Source organism: Lissotriton helveticus, chromosome 10, assembly GCF_964261635.1.
Source record: "Lissotriton helveticus chromosome 10, aLisHel1.1, whole genome shotgun sequence".
In the NCBI taxonomy this organism is placed as follows: domain Eukaryota; kingdom Metazoa; phylum Chordata; class Amphibia; order Caudata; family Salamandridae; genus Lissotriton; species Lissotriton helveticus.
In genome coordinates this window covers 724,111,828-724,133,442 of record NC_136071.1, presented here as the reverse complement: position 1 = coordinate 724,133,442, position 21,615 = coordinate 724,111,828, and the positions used below count along the sequence as shown (strand labels likewise).

The 21,615-nt window shown below is 49.5% G+C and overlaps 1 protein-coding gene across 3 annotated transcripts in view; it reads left to right on the top strand.

The window, feature by feature from the left end:
- The window catches only part of ESYT2 (extended synaptotagmin 2), a 641,975-nt gene that overhangs the window by 552,869 nt on the left and 67,491 nt on the right, over positions 1-21,615 (top strand). For all 3 annotated transcript variants that reach the window (XM_078663275.1, XM_078663276.1, XM_078663274.1), the window contains 2 exons: positions 283-357; positions 15,322-15,408. In XM_078663275.1, coding sequence (XP_078519401.1) covers positions 283-357; positions 15,322-15,408 — 162 coding nt within the window. The remainder of the gene's footprint in view (positions 1-282; positions 358-15,321; positions 15,409-21,615) is intronic.

The window sequence follows — 21,615 nt, the reverse complement described above, 5'->3', positions numbered from 1 at the left end:
AGAGGTATTGCAATTCTAGAGCATAAGGACCAAGTACAGGAAGCCTGTCTTGTAACAAAATGAAAGTCAAGAATCAAATTTTCTAGCAATATGTGACGATAATTTTATTGATCTACCAGAAGCATACTAAGGGAACATGCTGGCAAATCTGAGGAATAATTGTGATATCCAGTGACAATATCTTCTTTAAAATAAGTGAGGTTGTGCGTGAGAGGATGAACATAGAGCTTTTGCAACATGCAAAAATTGTGTATTACAACAGGCTTTTTCTTTCTTAAATAGACTGGCAAGAAAATGAGCAGTGTGCCTAATCCAGTTGTCCAGTTTACTATCGGACACAAACAGGAAGAAAGTAAGGTAGGTTCTCTCTTTTCATTGCTTGATAAACTAAACGCTGAACAGTTGTCAATTAATATTCTTGTTGCCCATCAAGTAATATTGTGCAGATCTACTAGGAGGAATATATATATATTCAATAAAAAAGACAAAGGTTAAAGCATTTGTTATAGTTAGGAAAATGTTATTTATTCTTTCTATACAAAGCTATTTATATGTGTATATATGTGTGTGTGTGTGTGTGTGTATATATATGCCACTGGGTAGTTACAGTTAGGTCAGCTGTTCCATAGGAAAACTGTTTTTTTTTTGTTGCTAATAACTCTGGCCCTTTTTGACGAATCCCCACAAAACTTTCCAGAAAGGTGCGAATTTTATACTAGTTTGTGCATAGAAAGTTTTGGGGTGTTCAGTCAAGCGGGGAGGTGTGGTGGGTGAAAAAGAAGAGGGGGGGTCCCAAAATACCCATGCATTTTCCATGGACTTCTTTAGGCAGAGCTACAACAATAACTTCTTAACAATAGAACACCATATTTGGCAGGAAGCTAGATCTTGGTCAACAGATTCTGGTTTTTGTGATTTGGTATAAATACTTTCAAAGTTTTTTTCTAAAACAAGACTAAAAAATATTTGTATATCTGGACGGTTGGGTCACCGAGTGGCCCAAGAGACTCTTGCAAGAGCACCAATTTAAAAATAGTGTTTTGATTGAACCTGGGAGATTTATTTCCCTGGGGCCAATTCGCTCACGTGGTAGTCTGACTCCCGCTAGAGCGAGCGCTCTGATTGGCTGGCAGCAACATCAGAACAATTGTTGCTGGCAGCCATTACAGGGCTTGGGGACTTAGGGCCAGATGTACGACCTGCAAAATAGCGCCTCGCAAATTGCGACTCATTTGCGAGGCTCTATTTGGCATATACAACATTATGTTTAACACTGTTTGCAATTCCCAATGGGGTTGCAAATTGCGAGGCTCATGAATATCAATGAGCCTCTCGCAATTTGCAAGCCTATGGATGGTGGCCTGCTGGGCCCAGGACACCACCACGCCTGGGACTGCTTTTAAATAAAGCAATTTTTTTTTAGATGCAGCCCATTTTCCTTAAAGGAAATCAGGATGCATTTAAAAAAACCAAAAAAAAATGTTTTCATTTTTTAAAGGCACGTAGTGGTCCCTGGGACCACTGCCTGCCCTTAAAAAATATTTTTAGAGACAGTCACTAAGTGGAAGGGGTCCCCTTCCAAATTGCGACTGCATTACCACCCTCTTGAAGAGGGTTGTAATTGAGGTCACAAAACATTCATACATTGCTTTGCGGAGGCTTAACATCTTAACATCTCCTCAGACTGCAGGGCGATCTTATCACAGGCCCGTGCGCAAAGTACCATCAAGACGTATCGTTTTAAGTGGAAACGATTCTGCTCCTGGTGTGGAGAAAATAATATTCATCCACTTCAAGCTCCTCCTGAAGACATCCTTCCATATCTGCTGTCTTTGGCTAGGGCTTGACTCGTTTTTTCGTTCATTAAGGTGCATCTGGCGGCGATAGCCAGGTTCAGGAAGAGTTCCAACAAACCATCCTTATGCTCATCATCTTTGATCAAACAATTCCTTAGGGGGCTATTCCGAGCTTTTCCACCAGTTTCATCCTCCTCCCCCTGAGTGGGAACTTAATATTGTTCTGTCTCAACTTCTAAAAAGGCCTTTTGAACCTATTCACAAGGCGGAGCTAAAGTTTCTAACTTGGAAAGTGGCTATCTTACTGGCTCTCACTTCAGCCCGCAGAGTCAGTGAGATACAGGCCTTCACTTTTGCACAGCCTTTCTTACAATTCTCTAAAGACTTTGTGACACTTAGAACTAACCCAAGATTCATTCCAAAAGTACCAACTCAATTCCACATCAATCAACCGGTCAAACTCAAAACTTTTTTCCCGGATCCTAAAACTTCAGCGGAGAAGGTTTTACATTCTCTGGATGTGAAACGGTGCCTGAAGTTTTATCTTAAAAAAAAACAAAGGACATCCGCAAATCCAATCAACTTTTTGTTGCTTATGGTCAAGCCACCTTGGGTCAAGCTGTAACGAAAGCAACTATAGCTAGATGGTTGTCTTCTACGATTATCTTCTGTCATGACAAAGCCAACAAACCTTTAACAAGAAAGGTCAAAGCGCATTCCACCAGAACAATATCAGCGTCAACGGCCCTTTTCGCTGGAGTGACGCTGGAGGTGTGAACGCCCCTTCCTAATAGCAGAGTAGGAATATCCTTCTTCCTTAGGCTTCATTAGGGCCAAAATACAAAAAAAATCAGCAATTTATGCCACGACCTGAGCCGCATCCTTCAGTTTTAGGCCCTGGGGAGCCCACTCCCGGGGTTGCATTGTTTATTTAAGGAGAGAGGTGTGTGGCTCCCCTCCCCCATACCATTATAGGCCTCGAGAAACCCACCCCGGGGCTGCTTTCCCATAGGGGAAGGGGGTACTAGGTCCTCCCCATCTCCAGGTGCCTTAAGTATTTTTTTATTGGAGGGGGTGCACGGCCCCCCTCCACAGGCAACTTTTGGCACGCGAAAACAACCCCCAAGACCCAATCTAATAAATGAGGGGAGGGTGGTTGCATCCCTGAGCCATTATAGGCCCCAGGGAGCCCACGCCAGGCCAAAATGTGCCAAAAAGGGGGAGAGAGGCCACGCAGCCTACAAATCCCTCTGGGATCCCATCCCCCGTGGCAGTGTCACTTGGGTGTCCCAGGGAGCCTACCCCCGGGACACTGCAGCTCTTCTCCCCACACCGGCGCAGGCAAGGAAACTTGTGTTTGCTCCCTCCTTGCAGGAGCATTTTAAAAACCCCGCCAAACAGGAGCAAACAAAAAGTCTTCTCCCTGCGGGCTGAAGCTTTTGAAAATGCTGCCAACTGCTGGGAGCAGACTTGTGATCTGTTTCCCTGCCCGCACTGATGCGGGAAGGGAAACAGATCAAGACATTTCTCTCACCCAGAGGGAGCAGAATAAATAGCTGCTCCCTGTGGGCTTGAGCAATTCAGGCTCACAAGGAGTGTTTTCTCTATGATAATCAGGAAAATCGATATCTACTGTCGACTAGTTTTTTGAGGAAGGCCTGAAGGTGATGAAAAACCCAGCTTTGGTTACATTCATGGACAAAAAGTACAAGGGACCGGACTCTTCACCTGCCTGCTTGATAGGACAAAGGCTTTCCAGGAATCTATCTGACCCCTGTTTGGTGCCTCCAGACAAGGAGGCTTGACGGCATTGGCAAGCATTTTGCAACACTGGCAGCCACTTCCATCAAGGTCTCAAATCCTTGAGCCATCCTGTGTCGCTACGACCATCAAATGTTGTCTGACCTTGCTCCTCTACTAGATCATCTCCCAAAGAATAAGAAAAGAGAAGCAAGAGAAATCTTGCGAGAGGGTGCTAAAGCGTCATCTCAGATCATAGACAAGGCCATGGACGTTTCTTCAATCACTTTCAGGCAGATGGCAGGTGCTGCTGTTCTGCACAGACAGTGCTGGTTGAATGCCACCTTGTTCCACCTTGAGGTTCAAGCCAAGATTTTAGATATGTCTTTCGATGGAGAAAATCTATTTGGCAAATGTATAGATGATGCTCTTCAGGACATCAAGGCTGATACCGAGACAGCACTCTCTCTAGAAATGCTGCAACAGAGGTGTGTTCATCCCTTTTTGTAGAGGAAGGGGGCAGTATGTACAGAGACCCTCTAATCAATCATATAATTATCAGCCATATGCACAGCAAGGATATCGACCCCAGGACACGGGGCAACAACAGTACAGTTCTTCCTCATCTTCATACTCGAGGCGGCCAACACAAAGGTGACCCCTGGCCTGTGGAAAGGCCCAAGACTCTCTAGAAGACAGTGATGCTTCTCAGGCACTAGTCATCTCGTATCACCATGAACCCTCAAACCACAATCCCTCATATTGTTACAGTCAGTGGGAGTACTTCACAACAGACCAATGGGTGTTCGATATTATACATCAGGGTCACACCCTGTAATTCGTTCAAAACCCCCAACACCATCTGCCTCCCAAGAGGAGGCATCCCCCCCCTCTCCTCCTGAAACTGGAGATATTGCTGCTTCCCTCAAAGGGGGCTATAGAGGAAGTTCCTTTCCGGCAGCACAGCAGAGGTTTCTATTCAAACTTCCAAGGGTTCCACTTCTAGTTCAAGGTTGGCCTACGGTTGTATTCACAAAGTGCATGGCACCAGTAGCTGCTTTCCTGAGAAGAAACAAACACCAGGTATTTCCCTACCTGAATGACTGGTTAGTCAAGGGACGCACATGCGCTCTGCAGATCTACAGAACGTCCATTCAGGGCTTTCCCACTGTTAAAGCCCCCTGCAATATCCTGGCAGCTGAATACAATTCATTCTCGGCTCATAAAATCACCTTTTGAATACTTCTGCGGATCAAGAATATGCAATACAGCGGGAGAGGCATTGAAATGCTGCGACAAATACGGTTAAGTAAGCCTAGAGACCCGCCAGGCCCTCCCCCTCCCGGAAGAACCCCTGGATCTGGGCGCAGTCCCACAACAGGTGAACTAACGTACCTTTCTCGCCACAGCCCCGCCAACAGGTGGCTTCCCTTGTGTGATCCATTTCGTGCAACCTCTTGGGTGTAAAATACCAATATGTCGCTAATTTGGTAAAGATGTCTGTCAGTCTCATGTGGTAAGCTGAGTGCCTTGCTCGATAGTAGATGCCCTCCCATTCCTTGCTGCTTAGCGCCCGTCCTAGGTCCCTCTCCCAGCGGGCCCTACCTGAGTTATACACATGAGAGAACCGGTCTAACAGCATGCGGTATAAATCCGAGATGAGCCGTTTGTCCGTCGTCCGCGTAATTAGCCAGTATTCGTAAGGACTGAGCTTTCTATCCGCCTCTGCCCGTACCTGAGCGTTGAGTGCCCAATGACGTGCTTGCAGATAACGGAGCTGTTCCGTCTCTGGCAGACCATATTCCCGTCGTATAGTCTTGAAGGGGGATATCCCCTCACTCGTGTACAAGTGGAACAGAAATCTACACCCTACCGGCCGCCACCTGGCGAAGGCCTGAGTGTCTCGACCCGGCCCGAAATCTGGGTTTTCTATCAGCGGCGTAAGTGGGGATGGAAATGTAGTCAGCTCGTGCTTCGTGTTGGTCTGGTCCCAAACTTCCAGGGGCACTCTCGTGATGAATGAAGCATACAAATTGGCAGGTCGATGTTGTTTGCGGAGGAAGGGGACCTCCTGCAGCAGTCGGCCCGCTACTGCCTGGTCATGGAAGAGCCAGTGTTTTTCTGACTCCCACCTGCTCCATTCCACCAAGGTCCAGAGTTGGACTGCTTGATAGTAGAGCATCAGGTCCGGGAGACCCAAACCCCCCCTCTCCGGTGGCAACATGGATAGCCTGAGCTTCAGTCTCAGGCGTTTGCCATTCCAAATGAATTGGGCGAGTTCTGACTGCGTTTTTCGGATCCATCCCTCAGGGGGACGAAGTGGGATAGCGCGAAATAAGTACAGAATTTGCGGCAGAATAGTCATTTTTATGGCAGCCACTCTACCCAGCCAGGACAATGGGAGATGCCTCCATCTGCCCAATTCCGTGCGGAAAGTCGGGCGCAACCCGGCGTAGTTGATACGCACCGTGTCTTGCAGAGTGGTCGCCAACTGGATTCCCAGGCAAGGGAAAGCCTCCGACGCCCACCGGAAGGGGAAGTGCGCCTGCAAGTAGGCCCGTGTGTGCCCCTCGAGCGAGAGGTCTAGTGCCACCGTTTTCGTCATATTAACCTTGAAGCCCGCCGCTCTAGCAAAACTCTCCAGGATCTCCGCACATGCCGGCAGTGAAGCTTTGGGGGAGGCTAGGGAAAGATGGACATCGTCCGCATATAAGCTTATCGTGTGCACATATGCACCAAACTTAATCCCCTGTACCCTCAGGTCGTTCTCATTGCCTGCACCAGTGGCTCCATATAAAACGCAAATAACAGAGGCGATAGTGGACACCCCTGCCGCGTCCCCCGTTCAATGGGAAAACGGGGCGAGGAGCACCCGTTGACTCTCACCGTCGCCGTGGGGAAGGTATAACAATTCAGGACCCAGGTTCTAAATTTCACTCCTATCCCTGCTTTTATCAGGAATTGTTCCAAATAAGGCCAGTGGACCCGGTCGAATGCCTTTTCGGCGTCAATTCCGAGCATCATATATCCCCGGTTGTGCGCGTGACCTTCTCTATCAGATGTAGAGCCCTCTTGGTATTGTCGACCGTTTGTCGCTCTGGGATAAATCCCGCTTGATCTGGCTCTAATCAGCCCCTGCATGAGCGGTGCCAGCCGCGCTGCCAGGATGCTAGTGTAGATCTTAAGATCGACATTAAGGAGAGAGATGGGGCGATATGCTCCACATTGCGTGCGGTCTTTCCCCGGTTTAGGGATGACCGATATGGTGGCGTCCAATAAGTCCCGCGGAATCGCTCCAGGCTCCTCAAATGAGTTAAATAAAGCGGTCAATAATGGTGCTATCTGGGGGCAGAAAGTTTTGTAGAAAATTGCTGTGAAACCATCTGGTCCCGGAGCCTTGGCCAACTTAAGGCGCGAGATCGCTGAAATCGCCTCCTCGGGACGAATCTTACCGTCCAGGTGTTCCACTTGGTCCTTCGACAAGGCCGGGAGGGAGACAGACTCTAGAAATGCCTCACTGTCTGCGAGATCGAGCCATGCCCCTGCATAGAGGGAAGTATAAAAGTCGCTAAAGGCCTTCGCTATGTCACCGTCGTCAGTGGCACGCTCCCCATCCCGTGTGGAAATCTCTTGTACCATGTGTCGCTGTTGAATTTCCCGGAGTGCTCGTCCCAACAGGCGCCCGCACCTATCCCCCCCCAGTGTAGTACATGTGCCTTATCCTCAATGCCGCAAATTCAGCCCTGTCCTGATCTAAGGCAGCCAGCTGCTGTCGTGTTTGGCGAAGCTGCCTCCACACCCGAGGCGCACCTGTCTTCTGGTGCATCTGCTCTAGCTCCCTCGTCCGCAGCGTCAGTTCCACGCATTTGCGAGCCCTCTCTGAGTTTTCCACTGCCGAGACCGCGATAAACTCACCGCGTAGTACTGCCTTGAGCGCCGCCCAGTGTGTAGCCAGAGATGTGTCTGAGGTGTGATTATGTGATAGGTAGTCTTTAATAACTCCTTTGATTCTCTCTACAGTGTCCTGGCGGTGTAGCAAAGTATCGCGCAATCTCCTGCAGTGCGCAGCTCTAGTCACAGGTGGGAAAGAGAACACCACAGACAACGGTGCGTGGTCGGGAAGCGCCGCAGCACCTATCTCCACCTCTGTCGCCAGTGCTCTAAGTGATGTGGAGGATAAAAAGTAATCCAGTCTCGCATAGGTTTTATGGGCATTAGAGTAATAGGAATAGTCCCGGACTCCTGGGTGAAAGCTGCGCCAGAGATCAACTATCCCCATCTCCTCTATTCTGGCCAACCCCTCTCGGGATAAGGTTCCTGACTGCGTGGTGCGCTGCCCTGACCTATCCAATAGGTTGTCAAATACCAAGTTTAGGTCCCCCCCCCCGTTCAGAATATGCCTATCTGGTGTTGCAACTGCCTCAGTAAGGGCCTGATGAAAAAATCTCTCCTGTCCCTCGTTGGGTGTATAAACTAAGCTGACTGTGAAGGAGGTGTCCCCCAGGGAAAAGCTATAGGAGAGCAGTCTACCTCGTGTTTCAGCTACCTTCCTCCCTACCCTCCCCCTAAAGTGCTGGGCCACCAAAATCGCCACCCCTGCCGTCTTAGTGGGCCCTGAGTAGAAGAACTGAAGCGGGAAGCAACGCAACTTCATCCTAAAGCAATCCTTGGCCAAGAGATGCGTTTCCTGAAGTAGGCAAATATAAGCCTTATAGTTCTCCAGGAACGAGAGGACAGCCCGCCGTTTCAAAGGGTTGTTTAGGCCGCGGACATTCAGGGTGAGAAGACGCAGTTCAGTCGCTGGCATAACCAATCCTCACCCCCGATCCCTCTATGTCCCTGTGTAGTGATACACCTCCACTCCAACAGTTGTACACCGAGAGCTTTAACCTTCCACACACACGCATTCGTGGACCTGGAACCCCCCTCCCCATCCCTAATTAACCTACCCCAAATAACTCGCAACTTAGCAATAAGAAAATCCCCCCCAACGAAAAGGATATAATCAACAGCATTGTCCATCATCCAGAGATGAGTGGTAGAAGGCAACACGGGGGTAGTCTGTCAAATCGAAGAATACCCTACCCCCGCCGACAGCATACTACATAATACATAGAAGACCCAGCCAGGATTAACTATCTCCAAAGTCAGCTGGGATGAGACGCCTCGGCGCCCGATGACACTGCCTCCCCCGCCACCCTCTGGCCATCTTTTATCTCTGCCGCTGGTGGTTTCCGGACCCGCGTCTTCTAGTCTGTTGTCGCCATCACGGTCTTCCATCATCTGTCTCTGTGGCAGGCCTCTCCACCTCCTCCGTTTCAGCAGGCGGATCTAGACCCAATAATTGACATGCTTCTGTCAGAGACCGGAGTTGATGCAATTTGTTGTCTTTTTTGAAGATCAAACGGAAGGGATGGCCCCAGCAGTAGGAGATATTTTGTTGCTGGAGGAAAGTCGTGACGGGCCTAAAGCAGCGTCGTTTCTGCAGGGTAAGGGCGGACAGATCTTGGAATAAGACAGGGGTTTGCCCCTGGAAGGACAGAGGGTGCTTCTGCCGCGCCTTCAACAGTATCTCCTCCTTAGTGCGAAAGTCCTGCGCACAAGCAAGAATGTCCGGTGGTGGGGCCAAGGAGGAACGTGGTGGACCCACCCTGTGTACGCGGTCAATCCGTATTTCCGTATCTGCTGGGCATTCTAGGATGTGGCGAAACAGCGCTCCAGTGAAGCCGAAGAGGTCTCTGGTGTCTTCGGACATCGTCACGCCCCGGATACGGACATTATGGCGACGGTAGCGATTCTCCAAGTCTTCCAAATGTGATTGGAGGTCCACCTGCTGATCGTGAATCCAGACTATCTCCTGACGGAGCGCCTTCATTTCTGTATCCCTGGAGTCGCTCTTCGTCTCCAGACCCGCCACCTGTTCTCCTATGCCATCCACGTCTTTATGAACGTCTTTGATCTCCTCTGCGAACTCCTTCTGCAGGGCATGTATGTCCCCCCGCAGGGTGGTAAAGAGCGACTCCAGGAACGCCTTCGTGATCGGTTTCGAGCCCTCCGTCCGTTCCGTCGCTGTTGGTGATGTATTGGCTGCCATGTCTTTGACCTGTTGAGCCGTTTCGGCCTTAGCAAAAATGTCTTTGACTGTTTTCTCCTTCTGCACTCTCGAGGTGGACATCCCTGGGCTCCAATGAGACCGGACCCTGCGAGGGCCCTCCTCGCCGCTCAGGCCCACCAGGTGCTGCGGTCTACCTCCTACACCCTGTCAACCGCTGTCTCTCCGAATGAACCCACGCTGCCAATCCCCAAGTGGGTTCTTGACTCGTACCACCCGGTTCAGATGGGGGCAGGCTTGCCGAGAGGCCGCTTCACTGCTGTGGTAGAAGGCCCAGGCGTGAGGTCGTAAGGCGCACTGCTTAGGCCGCCTAGGATAATCTCCCCCGCTCCTTGGCGCCTCCGATCCTCTGGGCCTCCTCTCGCACCCCGTTAGCTCCGTGCACTCACGCTTCCAGCCGCGCTCTCTTCTGCCACCACCATCCGCCAGTGGTCGTAATCCCTCGCGGCTAGGCCCCAACGTCTGTTCCTCCTTCCGCAGGTCGGGGGGACTAACCTCGGCTCAACGCGCTCTCGCCAGGGCTCCTCCTGCGTAGTCGCGCTGCTGTGTTCCCTCCCGTGGGCGGTTTCCAGGTGCCCCAGACTCAAGGGCCACGGTACTGCAAGCAGCTTCTTCCCACGAATGTCAGGACTCACCCTGCTCTCGCCGCCTATTAGTTGCTCTCTGCTGCCAAGGGCCACGAATGGTTGGTAGTCTGGGCCACACCTGCGTCCCCACCAGCTCTCCCGATTCGGAGGCCGATCTACGTGGAGATCCCCGCCTAGCTCAGTCTTAAAATGGCGGCTCACCTTGGTTCTTCCACTGAATTGCCCGTCCTATGTCCGATGTCTCACGACTTGCGGGGCAGCCGCCGTCATCCACCGCCCAACGAGCAGTCCTCCGCTGTGTGGAGCTTCCGCAGCTGCCCCGAGGTGTTCCCCAGGGCCTCTCGCTCGGCGGCCACCAGCGCACACAAGATGGCGGGCAGCTGGGGTGCCGTCTCCTCCGCCGCCAAAGTCGGGCGGTATGCCACAAGCCGCACCTTCGTTCGCCACCGAGCGGTCCGCCGCCCCCGCTGTCACCGCTAGGCTGTTATTCGGGCAGGCAACAGGTCAGATGTCTCCCGAAGCACTCTGTCCTCCGTGTCTCTCGCCGGCCTCCGCCTCCACTCCTATCTCGCCACCCGCCGGCGGCGCCGATCCTCCCCAGCTCGGGAACCACCTGCCTCCTGCTGCTCCCTGGGTCCTCTCTGGGGTGCTCCCACCAGAACCGGGCGCCGGTTACCGCTATTTAGGGCCGTGGGCCTGTGCTAAATCAAGCTGTGGCGGGAGCTTCAGGAAGATGCGTCCGATCACGTCGTCATCTTGGCCACGCCCCCACATAGCTTTTTTTTTACAGTTAAGAGACAATAAAGTGTTGTTGAGAACCAACCCTAAATTATTTCCAAAGATTCCGACCTCTTTTCACTTGAATGAGTCTATTGTTACTTTAAGAACCTTCTTCGGCTGCAAAGAGGGCTCACCATTCCTTTGATATCAAATGTTGTTTGAACCACAAAAGTATTAGAGGGTCAGAATCTCAAAGGTGATTATCAAGAACAGAGGTGGTTACCAGAAAGCCAAACAAAAAGAACTATAGCAACCAAGTAAGGTTTGTGTCTAGTCTCTGACACCCATCAGTCACCACTCGGAACCGCCCTTCATCATTTGGGGCTCCGAGGACAAACACCAAACCTGTTGTTTACTCCGACAGAGAAGGACTAGCCCTCCTGTGGGATGAGGATGGTTGATGTGAGTTAGGTATATACTCACGAATGTGACTGTGGGGTAAAAAAAGAGTGCAGTGCTAGGGATAAGTAATACCAAGAGTGATAAAAGTGAGTAAAATTGGTTTAAAGAGCAAAAAATATATTTTATTAAAGTACAGCTCTTGACACCAAGGTTAAAAAATAGACAAGACAGGGGAATAAATAAGCTGTCTAGCTGTGGAACGTGGTCGACATGTTTCAGCAATTATTGGCCATGTGGCCTTGCTTTCTTCAGGACCTCAATTTAAACGCTACTGCAAACAAAAAAAAAACCAAATGTGAGATAATATGTTCTATACATAAAAAATACTAGAAAAATACTGGAACGAATTCATTATTAATTTAGTATGTCACCTGAACCTTCTAGGTGTACTCGTTCCGTTACTCCTTACCAATTCAGTAAATCACTGAAAAAGAAAGACATGGCATAAACACCGCAACCACCACCTGTCCACCACAGTAAACTACCTTATACACCATTGTACATTCTTAGCTTAGGTGAGATCCATATCTAGGATATTTAATCATTACACACTGTATAGTACTAGTGTCATACGTGAAAGTAAAATGTGAAAGAGTTTAAGTACAAATTTCACGAAATACTTCTTACCTGATTAGTAAGAAGTAAACACCTCACCCCACCTGGCTGCGCCATAGGAGCTGCCGAGACTAGTCATATAAGTATAGATATAAGTATAAGGCTGGGACACACCAGAGTGTAAACATTCTGCCGGTACCTCCCCAGACGGCACAGATGCCGCGTTGGAGTACCGACGGTTAGGTAAGGTGAACGCGGAAGCATTTTCCTTCTTATATTACGGGGGTTATTGCAGAATTACGTGTTTTGCCGACTGTAACGGCGTCTGCCTACAGGGTTCAGTGTGTTGGCCAGCCTAGTGTCATGAAGCGCTATGTCTGTCATGAGGGGTCCATTGCATATCAGCTTGCACTGCTTGACTCCTGGCATCTTGAGAAAACAAACGAGAGAGTCACTGCAACTGATATGGAATCATTACCTGGAAATACTTGTGGTAGTAAGATTAACATATTTAAACCATGAGTGGACATTATTATGAACATTTGACTGTAGAGGCTGTGAATGGGCATACCGTTCAATAGGGTCACACTGGCACATTATCATACTCTGGTGTGTCCCAGCCTTATACTTATATCTATACTTATATGACTAGTCTCGGCAGCTCCTATGGCGAATCTTCTGTTGACACGTGGGTGAGTGATTCACTTGCTTGATTTACTCACCTTTTCCAGAGCGGTGCTTCGCCTTTGTCCTGAGCCGCAGCCAGGTGGGGTGAGGTGTTTACTTCTTACTAATCAGGTAAGAAGTATTTCGTGAAATTTGTACTTAAACTCTTTCACATTTTACTTTCACGTATGACACTAGTACTATACAGTGTGTAATGATTAAATATCCTAGATATGGATCTCACCTAAGCTAAGAATGTACAATGGTGTATAAGGTAGTTTACTGTGGTGGACAGGTGGTGGTTGCGGTGTTTATGCCATGTCTTTCTTTTTCAGTGATTTACTGAATTGGTAAGGAGTAACGGAACGAGTACACCTAGAAGGTTCAGGTGACATACTAAATTAATAATGAATTTGTTCCAGTATTTTTCTAGTATTTTTTATGTATAGAACATATTATCTCACATTTGGGGGTTTTTTTGTTTGCAGTAGCGTTTAAATTGAGGTCCTGAAGAAAGCAAGGCCACATGGCCAATAATTGCTGAAACATGTCGACCACGTTCCACAGCTAGACAGCTTATTTATTCCCCTGTCTTGTCTATTTTTTAACCTTGGTGTCAAGAGCTGTACTTTAATAAAATATATTTTTTGCTCTTTAAACCAATTTTACTCACTTTTATCACTCTTGGTATTACTTATCCCTAGCACTGCACTCTTTTTTTACCCCACAGTCACATTCGTGAGTATATACCTAACTCACATCAACCATCCTCATCCCACAGGAGGGCTAGTCCTTCTCTGTCGGAGTAAACAACAGGTTTGGTGTTTGTCCTCGGAGCCCCAAATGATGAAGGGCGGTTCCGAGTGGTGACTGATGGGTGTCAGAGACTAGACACAAACCTTACTTGGTTGCTATAGTTCTTTTTGTTTGGCTTTCTGGTAACCACCTCTGTTCTTGGTAATCACCTTTGAGATTCTGACCCTCTAATACTTTTGTGGTTCATGTAATTGGGGCGTGTATTAAGAGCTGGTCAATAAACTGCCCTTGGGTCCCCCTTAATTATTTTTGTTGTTGATCAAATGTTGTTTGACATTTTATATTCACCGAACAAAGACTTTAAGTAGATCCAGTGGTGGCTCTTCCAGTATGTCGGAGGAGCGTCGGCCCACTGCTTTCTTGCAGTGCGAGAAACAGAAACATAAAATGGTAAAACTACAATTTTATGTTTCTGCTTCTCGCACTGCGAGAAAGCAGAAATGTTTGGTTGCTGGTTGCTATGAGCAGGGCTGGGCAGGGGAGGAGTGGTGTGCCCACTCCTGAGTGAGCATGTCTGGTTTGGTTGGACCTCTGGGGCTGCCAAACCAGTCACGTGCACGTGACTGGTTTGGCAGCCCTTTCATGTAGAAATTGTCCTCCCCATAGGCGCCTGGCCGGGTGCTGTCCTGACCAATCACAATGCTGCCATTGCAGTGTTGTGATTGGCTTAGGGGAGGGAAGGGAGGCTGCCTGCTGCTTGTTCCTGCCGGGGGCAGGAGAACAGAAGCAGGAGTTGAGAAAACGCTTGATATGGCCGGCCGGCAGACAGGTACGTTTTTAAAATTTATTATTTTAGCACCACTCCCCAAGCGACCCACCTGACCACCACCCCCAACCGCAATTAATGCTGGCTGCGACTGAGTTGATCAGATCAGCTTTTCATCCCTTTTGCACCTCCCAAAAAGGGCTTCACACTAGAAACAGAATAGCTCACTGGGAATCACCGGTGATCACCTTTTGCCATGAAAAAGCAGGAAGACTGTTGTCTGCGAAGGTTGCTGCTCATTCAACGACAAAGATGGCAACGTCTGCTGGAGTGTCTCTTCCAGACATCTGCAGAGCAGCAACGTGGTAGAACGCTCATACCAAGACCAAACAATACTGTTTGGATTCAGCATGCAAGGCAAATGCTGCTGTCGGAAAGGCAGTATTGCGTCACCTGTTTCAATAAGGTACACATTATTCTTTCTTTATTTTCTTGTGATATTTTTCTGGTAGTATGTAGTTGTTCCTTATATCTCCACTATTTGTACCTATTGTGTTGTGTCTTCGCAAGATACTCTGTTTTTTAGAGAGTGTTTTGTTGCCTAACCCTCCCCCATGCGGTCTTTGCTTACTGCTAGCTATTCTGATTCAAGCATGTGATTTTATGAACGATTCAATTCTTGGGAAAAAACAAATTACTTAGCGGTACATTGTTGTTCTCGGGTATTGATAACTTTAGTAGATTCACATGCGACCGGCCCATATCCCTGTTTAGGCTCACCTCTTTGATACCTCATGGATATGCATGCTACACTTGTGCTCGCAATCTAAAGCATAGAGAGCCTGCAGGGGAAGAGTGGTCATGGGTCTTGCCTCTGATTGGCTGGAGTTTGGGTCCATTAAAACAATGTGAATTGGTTAACTATGTCAATTGTGTTCCCTATGTCTTTTAATGTATTTACTTCGGTCTGCTTGTTTTGAATACCGTGGGGCTGCCACCATGAGGACGGGGAAGATTCAAACATTTGAATCTATGAAAGAAATCAATCCTGGAGAACCATGATTTACAGGTTTTTCCTTCTATGGCAGTGCTTCACAGAATAGAAGAGTAGTCATGCATATGCTTTTGGATGCTAAAATATGTTGTCTTCATATTTTGCAGATTCAATATAAAACTACTGAACCTGTTTGGGAAGAAACATTCACGTTCTTCATCCACAATCCTAAACGACAGGAGCTTGAAATACTGGTAAGTGTTAAAAATTCATCCATACTATTTGAACAATTTTTTATGCAATATCCAATCTTTGTCCAGCAGTAGGAAATAGAGTAGCTGAAACAGCAGGATAGCTAAGACACTAATTACTTATCACTCTAGCTTCCCTCGAATGGCACATAGCAGCCAGTTTGGTACCTCTATTGTCTTCTGTGATGCTGTTAGCATTTCACTGTGCTACATGTATTGGTAGACAGGTGCCTATAATGGGGTTACTTTCCAATCTTTATACAGGCCTATCGCACTGTCCTTGCTCATCAAAACCAGACTGTGAATTTCGTGACCAATAAACATTAGAGGCTGCATATGTCTCCTGTGTTGAGAAAGTCTTTGCTCCACAGTGTCTTTTGAAAGGCCTCAAGCTCAGCTGGGAGCTTTTTCTACTATGAGACAACATTTTGAAACAATCTTACAGCGTATTAGAAAGAATACATTTCAGGATGTATTTTAGAAAGTGCATGACGACCATATTGTTTTAGCTTGCTTCACCTTCTCTTTCCTTATTTACTGTTTAACGCTTAAATACCCTTTCATATGGAGGAGGAGCTTCGCGGGCATCCAAGATGGTCGCGTGAGCACAGAGCTCCCCGGACCCACGCCGCCCCTTACGATTATCCTGGCAACATCCTGATTTCGAGGACGGGCTTTTGTTCGCACAACCTCGCTGATCTTCGAACTCTTTGAGAAATCGAATTTGGACGCTGGGGTCCACTTTTGCATCGTCTCTACTTTTTGAGGCCCACCCCGAGGCGGACCGGGGGCTCGGTTGCTGAGCAGGCCGTGGAGTAGTTGATCAACAACGGCTGCGAGGGTCCCCTTCTGGTCGACCCCTCTTGACTTTCGGTTTCGATTTCTGCTCCCGGCTCTGATTGGCAGGGGTGCAGCCTCTCACCACTTTCGGCTGACCTGTTGTCTCCTCTCCGCTTGTTGCTGGCCCGACTACTTGCCTACGACTCGGCCCTTTTGTGCCTACGACACTCCGAATTGGTCTTGTTGACTGTCTGGACACTTTGCGCCCGGCCATTTTCACCAGGTCGCAAGGACCCCTTCGGGGTCCCTTTTCCAAAATGGCCACCGGGCAGCCTCTTGAGAAGCGCAAGACTAAGGCACCTCTCCGTGGTGGCCAAAACCAGACTAATATCATGGACCACTACTTGCAGGTCAAGGGGTCGCCCGGCGCTGCTGGCCGTGCATCGGATACCTCTAAGACCCTCTTTCCGGCGTCCTCGGACCCATCCTTGCAGGACGTCATGGGAGCCATAGCCAACATGCAGGCCTCTATGGGACAGCAGTACGAGGCCTTGGCCTCTAAGATTGACACGGTGGCCATCGACATTACGCTGATTAGAGCGGATCTTTCGAAGACCAATGAAAGGGTCGAGTCACTGGGCTTGAAGACTTCTAGTCTTACTGCGGATGTCACGGAAGCCCAGGCTGAGATCGGCAATCTGCGTTCCTCGCATGACCAAATGGCTCGTCGTCTCGAGGACTACGAAAATAGGGCCCGTCGCAACAATGTGCGCCTTATTGGTGTCCCGGAGAATTCCGAGGTTATGGGGGTTGACCTCTTGGTTGAGGATTTGATTGCCAACCATCTTTCTCCCGCTGGATTCAGCAAGTTCTTCGCGGTTGAGCGCGCTCACCGTGTTCCCGGCAGGAAGGCTAAGCCAGGTGCCCCCCCCCGAGGCCCATTATTGCCAGGTTGTTTCATTTTAGAGACCGGGACGCTGTTCTACAGGCTTCACGGGACAAGGGCCCAGTTAACTTTGAAAATACCTCCGTCTCCTTTTATCCTGACTTTTCGCCGCTTGTCCAGAAGCAAAGACTTGGATTTCAGGGAGTTAAGAAGCGATTGCGAGACTTGGGTCTTAAGTACTCCTTGTTGTTCCCTACCAGGCTTCGGATTGAATATCGGGAACGTGTATTCTTTTTTGATCGCCCTGAAAATGTCAGTGACTGGCTCGACTCCCTGCCTATGAGAAATGAACATACTGAGCACCCTGGAGGCGCTGACGGAGGTGTGGCTGAATGAGGACTTCACCTGTGGATCCCGGCGTCTGCACTTTTTTGCTGTATCAGCTGAGTCTGGACTTGGGTCTTTGTTAGGCCTAGATCAGCCTGGGGGTGGCGGGGGGTGAATGGGGACTCTTCCTCCTCCTGGGTTCTTTGCGTAGCTTAGTTTAGTAATGGGGCGACAGGCACACTGCAAGTTGGGGTGGCATATTAGTCTTACGCAGGGGTGCAGGGTGGGGGGAGTAACATGGTCTAGTTGGGGGGTGGGGTGTGTGTGTGTGTGTTTTTGTTAATTCACGAGGCATCGTATTGTTTTTCTTATTTGTACTTATCGTGGTGTTCTATGTGGGTCCTGCTCTTTCTACCTTTCGGGAATGGGGGGCGGCGAGTTGAGACTGTTATCCTGGAATGTCAATGGATTAGGGGACAGGATTAAGCGTAGTGTTGTTTTGCGATTCCTTAGGCATCATTCCCCCGATATTGTCCTCCTACAGGAGACGCATTTAATAGGCAACGCCTGTCAGGCGATGAATAGGCGCGGTTATCGGTTGGTGGCCCACGCGGGGTTTACTTCTGGGTAGAGGGGGGCTGGTATTCTTATTCGGTCCTCTCTCCCTTTCGCAGTTGACGAGGTGCGACTTGACGACAGGGGGCGCTATGCGGTGCTCACTGGTAGGTGGGAGGGGAAGACCATGTCCATACTTTCAGTCTATGTCCCCCCGGGTCTGCAGGCTTTAACCTATGCTGATCTGTGTAGAGTCCTATTGGATCTTCCTGAGGGGCTTCTGATTTTGGGTGGAGATCTGAATTCGGTTGTCTCCGGCACCTCTGATCGTCATTCTCCCAGAGATCTACCCAGGGCGCAAAGGTGGTTGAGCGATTTGTTAGAGACCTTCGGGCTTGTCGACGCCTGGAGGCTACTACACCCTACACAGTTGCAGTACACCTTCCACTCTGGGGCACACGGTAGTCTTTCTAGATTGGACTATTTCTTAATGCCAGCGGTCCAGTCCTCCTCCATCAGAGAAATTCGTCAGCTCCCTAGGGGTATTTCCGATCACTCCCCCTTGTGGCTCCGGTATGTGGTAGGGGCGGGCGATGAGGGTAGAGTAGCTCCTATTAACCCGTGGTACTTTCAGAACCCCAAGACCCGCTCTGACCTTGTTAAAGCCATCGAGCATTATTTTGATGATAATGTGGGGTCTGTTTCTTCTGCTGTTTCGTTGTGGGAAGCATTTAAAACTGTTGTACGTGGTCAGTCCTTATCTCTGATTGTCGCTGCTAAAAAGGCTGCAAATGTGGAGGTTGCGCGCTTGGAATCTGAGATATCCGTTCTGGAGGACGATCTCCGGCTGAGCGTATCCAGTATCAAGTTGCACTCCCTTGCTTTGAAACAAGCTGACTACAAGGCTCTTGTAACGGATACTGCGAAAGTGATGTACAGGGAGCAGCAGGGACGACTGTATGATGTGGGTGATAAGGAGGGTAAATTGCTAGCGTGGTTGGATAAGGAGAGAGTGAATCGTGTGGTCCCCGTGATTGAGAGGCTTGATGGTGAGTGTGTCACTGACCCTGTTGGGATCGTTCAGTGTTTTGCGGATCACTTCGAGACAGTGTACACCTCTGTTTGTGACAGGATGAGGAAGACTCCCGTTTACTGTTGCGGGATATTGCTTTGCCTCGCCTCTCTGACTCTGACAGAGACCTCATGGATGCTCCGCTTACAGTAGATGAAATCGCGGTGGCTATCCGTTCCCTCCGCTCGGGCAAGACGCCAGGCCCCAATGGTTTGCCCATTGAATTGTACAAGCTGCGACCCGACAAAATGGCGCCCTATTTACGAGACATGTTTCTCGAGGCCCTGGAATCTGGCTCCCTCCCCCTTGACCAGCGACTCGCTACCATTGTTGTCATTCCCAAGGAGGGTAAGCCTCGGGATCGTTGTACTTCATATAGACCTATCTCTTTGCTCAACGCCGAACCCAAACTTTTGGCTAAACTACTAGCTAATCGCTTAGTAGCTGTGATCGGGGACCTGATCCATCCAGATCAATCCGGTTTTATCCCGCACCGCAACACTGCTTTGAATCTGCGTAGACTCCACGGGGTTCTCGCGAGAGCTGAGACGCTTACTGAACCGGCCATCTTGGCTTCTCTTGACGCTACCATGGCCTTCGATACTATCGAGTGGCCCTACCTTTGTGCGGCCCTCTCGAAATTCGGGTTTGGGCCGGGCTTCATAGCCTGGGTGCAACTTCTTTATGAGAGTCCCCTGGCCCAGGTAGTTGTTAACGGACGAGTGTCTTGCGTTTTTGCGCTTGGACGGGGCACCCGACAGGGCTGTCCGCTGTCCCCTTTCCTTTTTGCTCTCGCTCTCGAACCGTTGGCGGAGTGGCTCCGCTGGGAACCTTCTATGCGGGGCATCCGATGGTCCCCTGATTTTGAGGATCAAGTCTCGCTGTATGCGGACGACATCCTCCTATATCTCACCTCCCCTAAAAAGTCCCTTAATGTGCTTTTCGATGTTCTTACTTCCTTCGGTAAGAACTCCGGTCTTGTTATTAATTGGGCTAAATCCTGCGTCTACGTTTTGACTGGAGATCTCCCTCCACTGCCGCGTAGATTTCCGATTCAAGTGACGGAGACTGGTTTCAAGTACTTGGGGATTTATGTTTCCTTGGACCCCTCCAGGCGTTATGAGCTTAATTTATTGCCCCCTCTTCAGCGGCTCAAGCTTGATGTGGCTCGCTGGCGTAGGTTGCCGCTGTCGCCCCTTGGTAGAGCGGCGCTTTTCAAAATGATGTCTCTGCCCCGATTTTTGTATGCACTTCAGAATTCCTTTGACCCGATTGCTTCGGGCTATTTTCGTGAAGTGGAGAACCTACAGAGACAGCTGGTCTGGGATGGGCGTGCCCGTATCGCCCTTTCTAAACTCACTCTTCCATGGTACGATGGCGGTATAGCCCTCCCGGACATCAGGCGTTACTATTGGGCATCTCAGTTAATGCAATTAATCATGTGACCTACGCACCGGGCCCTGCCCCGGCATTCTCCATGGATAGATTTATTTTGCCAGGGGGGACCTTTAGCAGAGCGTTGTACTCTGGTGGTCTCCGCGGAGCACTGACCGGTCCCACCAAGATTGCTGTGAGAGTGTGGCGTGATGCGAATGCGGCTTTGGGCTGGTGTGGCAGGTTTACTCAGGCCACCCCTTTGTATGATTCGGAATGCTTGGGCCATCTGTGGAAAACGAAAGGCTTTGATAAATGGGATATGATTGGTATTAGCAGAGTGGGCGACTTGTGGTCGAAGGGTACTGTTAAGTCCTTTGATGTGCTGCGAGTGGAGTATGAGCTTGGTGACACTGAATTCTTTAGGTATGCCCAGATCCGCCATGCTCTGTTGTCTGTGTTTGCAGCGGGTGCCGATATTCCTGAGTCTTCCCCTTTGGAGGACCGCATTTTGGATGGTCACGTGCCCGACAGCACGATCTCCGTTATTTACAAGAAACTCATTAATGACAGAGCTGACTTGCTGGTCCGCCTCCGGGCTGCGTGGTGTGCAGACGGACTTGAATTGGACGATGAGGACTGGCAATCTGCATTGTCCCCTCCCAAGGAGGTCGCCATTCCTGCTCGCTTGAGGTTCGTCCAACTAAAGATACTTCACCGAGTGTATGTCACTGGGCCTTGTCTGGTTCGAATGGGTTTTTCCTTGGATGGGTTATGTAAGCGTGGCTGTGGGATGTCTGGTTCTTTCCTCCACATATTGTGGGAATGCCCAGAGGTGGTCAGGTTCTGGTCTCGAGTGCATGATGTCATGAACAGTGTCACGGGTGTGTCCCTGCTGCCCGAGGCCAGGCATTGTTTGTTGAATGTCTGGGAGCCTAATGACTACAGTTCAGCTCAGATTATATGGGCGACCCTTGGAAATATGGTCGCGAAGAGGGACATTGCCCAGCTCTGGGGTTCGCATAGACCGCCTACCCTGTCCACGTGGAAAGACAACATGGACTGGTGCATGTTCCGGGAGAAGACTGTGTACCTCTCCCGGGGACGGCCCAAGAAATGGGGTAGAATTTGGTCCCAGTGGAATGCTTACCGTGGTAATATATGTACTCCCCCACATGATGTGACCATTGACGTGTCTTTGTCCCCCTAATTGGCA